The sequence below is a fragment of the Hydractinia symbiolongicarpus genome, chromosome 7 (genome assembly GCF_029227915.1).
Source record: "Hydractinia symbiolongicarpus strain clone_291-10 chromosome 7, HSymV2.1, whole genome shotgun sequence".
Taxonomy (NCBI): Eukaryota; Metazoa; Cnidaria; class Hydrozoa; order Anthoathecata; family Hydractiniidae; genus Hydractinia; species Hydractinia symbiolongicarpus.
This window is the reverse complement of record NC_079881.1, coordinates 10759642-10767582: the sequence shown is the minus strand read 5'-3', so window position 1 is coordinate 10767582 and position 7941 is coordinate 10759642. Positions and strand designations below refer to the sequence as shown.

The 7941-nt window shown below is 36.0% G+C and overlaps 1 protein-coding gene across 1 annotated transcript; it reads right to left on the bottom strand.

The window, feature by feature from the left end:
- Positions 1–4165: 4165 nt before the first annotated feature.
- LOC130648481 (putative nuclease HARBI1) lies at positions 4166–5722 on the bottom strand. Its single transcript, XM_057454532.1, has 2 exons — positions 5339–5722; positions 4166–5264 (listed from the first exon to the last, which is right to left on the bottom strand). The coding sequence occupies exons 1-2, from the start codon at positions 5623–5625 to the stop codon at positions 4166–4168; spliced, it is 1386 nt and encodes a 461-aa protein (XP_057310515.1). The 5' UTR covers positions 5626–5722.
- Between the last annotated feature and the right edge of the window lie 2219 nt (positions 5723–7941).

The window sequence follows — 7941 nt, the reverse complement described above, 5'->3', positions numbered from 1 at the left end:
ATAGTTAAGTGGCGCGCTATCCAAATTTCGACGATGCAGCTAATGTTGTGCATTTATTTTTCTCAAAAATCTCGGAGAAAAAGGATTAATAATGTTTAGATGCAAAAATATAACTTGGAAACTTTCTTATCTCTGTAACTTCGATTGTTTCGTCATTCATTATTGTGAAGGTTTTTTTCAGGAGACGTTTTATGTTTCTATAATGATTATGACGTTATTTGCTTGCATCGAGGTCAACATAATATATAAAAAAAAAATATACAAAGATACATAACATTTGCTAAATTTTAATTTTTTGTTTTGTTTTATATATTTGTATTTTAGGTTAGCAATGAAAGCTTGTTATTAGAGAACGGGAATAGTACTGGACTAACAGCGCACGTGGATTCAGAAATCTTTAAACTCGGGGAAGATTGTTTTATCTCACCTTAAGTATAAATTAACTGGGCATATGAATCAGAGATAGAGAAAGAGGGGAGAGTAGGCTTATCCCGTCCCCTGTCCCACAACTTCTGATAGGCCCTCCTAATCTAACTAATCTAACTTGGCGCAGTTGTAGTATGCTACAAAAGAGACAATGTTTTTGCTGATGTGAGCACTTTTCTATGATGTCATCAGATGCATGAAATATGTCCAATACACCATTGCTTTAAATCCAATTGCTTTGGTTCTTTTGAATTTTCTGTTTGATTTTGGTATGATACTTATCTTCCGTTTTTTTCATGTCAAAACATTGTCCAATGATTCATCACGAAAAAGATTAAATAAATGTATGTTAAAACTCAAAGTTCACTCTTACAATCTTGGACATAATATGTTGGGACAAGACAGCTAATAAAGTTTGTCACCACAAGTAATTGCGTAGGTTATTTCTATATTAAATTCACACATTTAGAACATGTTTAAGTTCAGATTGGACTTAAGACTCTTAGGTTATTTGGTAAAGAAAAAATTTGAAAATATGCTAATTGTTGCTGACGTGAGCATGGCTATTTTTCACAAATTTCGAGGCCTTTGCAAGCCGCGACGTGGGTTATTTCAGAGTGCAGGCGTGCTAGAGAATGTGACTAGCAACATTTTAGCGCTATCTGCCTGACCTACATGAGCAAAAGCAGTGACTTTGTAGTATGCCGGCTGCCAGCATTGACTATTTGACACTTTTGTCCATATTTAAAAAAAAAAATGAGAAAAAACTGCCTTTGTTTCGACATTTTCGGTCAAGATTGTAGAAGGTTTATTCGTACCGTAGATATAGGGTTGAAGGGGATAGAAAACAGTTCAAGTAAACTCCTCGTCATTAAGAATTGCTCTCAAACTTTGCAAATGACGTGTATAAATAAACAGACAACACAAAAAGTCAATATGCAAGATATTACATACCACCAAACTTGCAACCACATAGACATCCAGACAACCTGCCTATGAATGATTATTTTGTATGATGAAAAATAAAAATATTTTGACTTCATGATGGTAAAACTAAACACGGTCTACTAAGTACGCCGATATCAGTAGAACTGAAAGTTTTGTTTTGACGAGGAAGCAAAGTTGTCACGAAAAAAATCCTAAATTTAAAATTCCATATTTACTAGCTTTCGGAAAGCAGTAAATAGGTAGTTTATATGGTTTAATTCAGGCATATTCTGAAATTTTATCATTTAATTTTTTTTCAATTTTAGCAGCCGTGGGTTGTCGGTAAGTGTAGCGCTCGATTTTCAGTTTAATCTTAGCTCCAGAGACATTTTTAATCATAAGCTAGTTTTCATATTGTCACGTGGTACACGTTTATATTAAACATGACCCTACACAGAAAATGTTATCGAGAGCGTGAGAAGAATTTAGACAACTTATTTCTTTATGAAAACACTTGCAGAAAATGTTTTACCATGGTTATCGTTTAGATGACACTTCATAACGAGATTTTTGTCTGTCTTATTTACCGTATCGCAAAGAGAAAAGGCATGAAATATATATCTTTGCGTTTGTTTGTTTTTATATTGGTAAAGAGGTTTAAATTTTACGAGCGAGCGTTCGTAAAATTTGTTGTGTTTTAAGAGGAAATAATTATAGCTATTAATGTTTGCTGTGTTTTTTAAGCTTCCTTGCTTGTTCATACAAAGTTGCTGTTTTAAAATTCATGTGTATTATTAAAAAAATAAATTCACAACTTTTTTTCTCAGATAATCCCCCCCCCCCCCCATATTCAAAGCATACTGTACTTCAGCACATTTGACTTCAATGCAGAATTGTTTTAAAGCGCGCTCTCCAACGCACGGCTAGCTCATTATCTAGGAAGAGCATGGTGGTGAAAAGTGAACGTTTTTGGAGAGCCTCAAAACTCAAAAATTTAGACCCCGTTTACACGCATTTTTTCATGCCGGCATGAAACTCCTGCCGGCATGAGTTCATTTCGGTGTCTTAAGGAAAACCTATAACTGTTCACACGTCGAAGCCGACATGAAATTTCATGCCGGCATGATTTCATGCCCGTCCTTAAGACCCCGTTTACACGCATTTTTTCATGCCGGCATGAAACTCCTGCCGGCATGAGTTCATTTCGGTGTCTTAAGGAAAACCTATAACTGTTCACACGTCGAAGCCGACATGAAATTTCATGCCGGCATGATTTCATGCCCGTCCTTAAGACGGGCATGAAATTTCATGTCGGGGCTTTTTGAGCATGATATTACCGTGTGAACGCAAAACGTGTTTCATGCCGGTATGAAATGAGCTATAATACAGAAGTCATAATACAGAAGTCACTGAGAAGAGAATTTAAATTATACAAAACTCAAATATTATTTCTTTGTGAAGAAAAATATGGCCAATGCAGCAGCAAGGCAACTTTTTTTATAGAAATAACAACAACTTCAGTTTATAGCGTTTTATTTGCTTATAAAAAATGAGAGAAATATGAAATAAAACCATCACAAAAGAAAATATATATTTTTTTCAGAATTCCTTCCTCAAAAGTCGTTAATGATATGATTGAAAAACTCCAAACACCAATCATGAGTGAAAGTGACGATTCTGATAAATCCGAAAATCACCCCCCGCCACAGAAAAAAGTAAAGAAAGTGAAAACAAAATCGACAAGATTCCGATGGCAAAACACTATGGTTGAGGCACTTCTTGATTGCATGAATGAATTGAAATCTCAGTATGAGTACAAAGGGGTAGATTTCGAAAGTGATCTGGTGGAACTTTACAACAAAGTTCGTGTGATGATGGCAGAGCGTTTCGAAAATAGTGGTTTCGGACCTGTTATGGCGACTGAAGTTGACCTCGAACTGCCTAAGGAAGAACTTGCAGTACAAAAAGCAAAGGCTATGAATGACAAAAAATCGATTAAAGGTGGCTACGTTAGAATAAAAGCAAAAATTAAAGAAGTTCGACAGGACTACAGAAAGGCTGTCAACGAAGGTCGTCGGAGTGGCAGTGGCAAAATAGTATGCGACAACTGGGATTTGTTGAAGAATCTCTGGGGTGGATCACCAGCCACAAATTCCATCTCAAACTCCAAAAGTACGATTGCCGACGAAAACGTTGAAGGATTTTTCGAGGACTCTGATGACGACAATGATGATGATGATGAAAACCAAGAAGAAACTGATAATCCTGAAGGTAGTGAAAAGTTGCCTGTTAATGCTACAGCTGATAATAATATGGCAAAAAAAGTCACAGCCAAATTCGTAGATAACAAACGTAAAATGATGGAAAAAATCTTTCTTCAAGCCAGCGTGATCAAATGTATTTAAACATGGCTAAAGATGAACTCCGTCTCAAGGAGAATATGGTAAACCAATTGACCCAAGCAACAAAAGATTCCAATACAGCATTTGGTCAAATATCCGAGTCAATAGCTAGTGTCGGTAAATCAATTGGTGATGGTTTGGCATTACTTGCCCAAGCCATCAGTGGAACTCAACAAAACAGTTACCCACAATACTTTACTCAACAGCAAATGCATCCAAACACTCCATATGGTACATCTTATGAAACTCCATTGCGAAGTAATTTTCAGAATACCTTGCCTTCTCCTAGTTTTACACCTGCTCGAGGAAGCTTTCCAAGCTCGTATTCTTCACAAACCTCGAGCAGCAGTAGTGATAGTTCAAATAAAGTTTACCAACAGTTATAATGTAACCTTGAAGAAAATAAAAATTTACAAAAACTCTTTGAAATAGTTTGCTAAAGTATCCCTAACCCTGGTTCCTGAAGTTGTTGTGTAAGAGTTAAGTTTATCAACTGTGTTTACAAGGCTGCGGTCTTTCAATGCCAATTCCTCTACGACCTTCGGGTCTACAAACGACTTTTCGATTTCGCAAAAGTTGTGTAATGCAAAACAAGCTAGTATAGCATTTGGAACATGTTTCACTTGCAGATCCATAGCGTGATTTAAAATTCTCCACCTAGCTTTAAGCCTTCCAAATGCGCATTCTATTTGGTTACGGGCGGAGCGTAACATTTGATTGAATATGACTTGTTCATTCGATATGCAATGATCGAACTCCTTCATCACATGTGGTAAAAGAGGGTATGCAGGATCTCCCAAAAGCAACTGTGGCACGGATTCACCATCCTCTACAATCTCCTTGTAAAATAATTTAAACTCTCCATTAAGATACTTTTCCTGAACCGTGCAGTTAGCAAAAACTCTAGCATCATGAACACTGCCTGGCCATTTAATTTCGACATTCGTGAATTGTCCATTCGCATCGCATATTGCTTGACAATTGATCGAGTAATACATCTTGTAGGAAAAGTAATCATGAGAGTTTTCTGAGGGTTGTTTTATTGGGATGTGTGTGCCATCAACACAACCAATCACCTGAGGGAATCCAAATCGTTTTAGGAAGTTACTGGAAATCTTTTCCACATCAGCCTTTTCCACTGGGAATTTTATCAACAAAGAAGCGATATCTTTCGCTAATATGCCACATATTTCATGTACAACAACACTTGTCGTACTTTTTGCTATGCCAAATGTATTGCCAATCATCAAAAGAGAACCTTGGTCCTTCAAGTAATAAAGCGTAATAGCTAGTCGTTTTTCTAGCGGAATTACGTCTTTGCGGACTTGTGAAGACCTTTCCTTTGCGTAAGGTCTAATTAATTCGACAAGTTTCATAAATTGTTGTTTTGTCATTCTGAAGTTTTGTAACCAAGTATCGTCACACATGTTACCAACAATGTGCAAGTTATCCCACCATTTATCAGTTCTTCCAGGTTTAATCCAGCATTTTCTCTTGCTTCTAACATATCTAAAAAATGAGTAGTTGTGCAGGAAACGAAAAAGAATAATAAAAATCCACAGCAAAACAATATAAATATTTACCTCAACCTTGCACGTCTGTACCTCGACAATGCTGTATTTCTCTCCATAACTGCTTGATATCTCAAATTGTTGAGCCTCCTCTGTTCTTGTAAAAATTTCAATACCAAAATACTTAGTAGTTGTAACAACGTTGAAGAACTCACGAGAACTGCATTCAAGGCTGAAAAAAGCGCAAGCTGTCTCTTGTTGGAAGCCATGTTTAAAATGAATCTGTGGGATGAAAGTTCATAATTCAGCATGTATTTGAGAATGGTTTTCATTTCATGCCGGCATGAAATGAAACTCATTTCATGCCGGCAGGAACGCTCTGTGTGAACCAAAAAATTTTCATGCCGGCATGAAATTTCATGCCGGCATGAGTTTCATGTCGGGTACGTGTAAACAGCCCCTTAGAAGCTTCAACTTAACTTCGTACCTGTGTTTTTGTTAGGGACCTTCTTCTCAACGATCATTGAGGACAAACCTAATGTTGACCTTAAACAATATTCACACGAAAAAGACTGCCGTAAAGGATCGCTCTTGAAGCTGTGGCATAGGCACCAGCGCCATTTAATACAAAACAACGCCTTTCACGTTCTCGTAATTTCAGCGCCTCAATAATAATAACCCTTCGAAAATTTTGACTTACCTAAGAAAACTCTTGTATCATACGTAGGCTAGCCTACCTATATACCCCTACGTTTCTGAGCCTTTCGTATGGGTTTAACTTACATCCTGCATTTCTCGCACTGAGTTTTGGAAATGCTTATTTTCCTTAGGACGTGTAAACAACAACGTCTGCCGCAATTTTTTTTAGAATAAGGATGGCGAGGTAAACTCTTAATCTCTTCAGGTAAAAAATAAACTGTGCTTGGTGAGAGTTATTATTTCTTGTAGGGAAATCGACCAGAGGTCAAGGCGGGACGATGTTGTCTTTCATTCCAGAAAATATTACTGTGTGGGAATGAAAGGTAGCCTTCTGTTGCACAAGCGGTCGAGACGAAAGTCTTTTTGTTTTGTTATCACCGTCGTAATCGATCTTGTTGAGGATGCCTGGTTTGTTATTATTACCGTCATTATTATTGTCGTCGTCATTTTCATTGTTTTTGTCGTTGTTTTTGTTTGTTTTTATTGTTGTTGATTTTAATATTGCTGCCCTAAGTTATTATCTTTGTTTGTTTGTTCTTCTTTGCATTTTTGTTGTTTTTTCATAGTTCAAAACACATTGGATAATTTCACTTTCTTAAAAGGCATTACTGAGTTTATACGAGCAAATTTTGCTTCGTACGTTTTTGTAACATCAATTTTTTATCATCAAATATGCTTAATTAAAATTTGTCGTGAAAATTGCTTCGTGACTTGAACCTTAACCCTCAAAAACATTTTTGGAATCACCTTTGTGGTACTCTAATGATTTTGTGATGAGCGGTTTCGCAATTTAAAACCATTCTATCGCAGTTTTACCTCGTGTATATTGCTACAAATTTAAAAACAATATTTTTTCCTGTGCGTTATGTAACATGACGTGGTGTGCTTCTCTTAACATAATTTAAAAATAAACGCCTTCCTTCTTTGCTTAATCATGCGCATATATGACTAGACAATGCATTGGCTAAGACGTTTTTCGCATATTACATGTTAACACGATGTTATGCGCTATTTTAGAGATTTTAATACATTTTTGTGGGTTACAAGGTATAAAAATTATCCCACCTCTTTTTTGCGTGAAACAAGTTTACAGAGACAAATAACACAAAGTAAGCTATTTTGAGAAAGTTTATCATTTAGTTATAGTCTTTAGAAACAAACGACCTACAATAATTACCAATAAAACATTCACAACCATATCTCCATGGCAACATTACCATTTACTTTCACTAATTTCCGGCACGTTTTATGTTAAATCAAAGTGGTTAATCGCTTTCTAATTTATTAACCGTTTGACGTCATCATCATGATATGGAATTTCCGATTTAGCTATCGTATTTCCCTTGATGAGTCCGTGATGTTTTATACATTGAGTTTGAACAAAATTAATATCAGCGAACTTTCAGCGAGGACTAAAATTGACTCAGGATTAAATTCTAGCATGCATTCGTTCCCTAATTCTTTTGTTTTTCATTAGCTGCAATGTGGTTGTAGAGTAATTTCATGTTTTTAATTAAATAAATATCCCAGTTGAGCTTAGAATATAATTAGTACACGAATGTACTTGATGAAGCATTGGCTTTTTCTCGTTATAGACCGAACGTTAGTAATCAGAAGAAAGAAGAAATGCGTGAATTTTGTATTCCAGCTACTAGTAAACAATAAATCCTAGAGATTCGATTTTTAACTAAATTGTCAAGCCTCGATTATATTTAAAGAGCAGATTCAACAGAAACCTCTCAATTAAAACATCCAAACACAAAGTTGACACAAAGCGTCAACTCGAGGCTTCTTTTGCAAAAGCAGATTAACTACCCAGCGTTCAAAATACACTAGTTTCTTACACGTCAGCATTACGAAATAATCACTACCACTGCTATAAACGCCCTGAAATTTGAGAAAAATGACCATGCTGTCACCAGCAATAATAAGCACATTTTAAAAATTTTGATCTAAGTCCTAGCCTGCTTTGAACA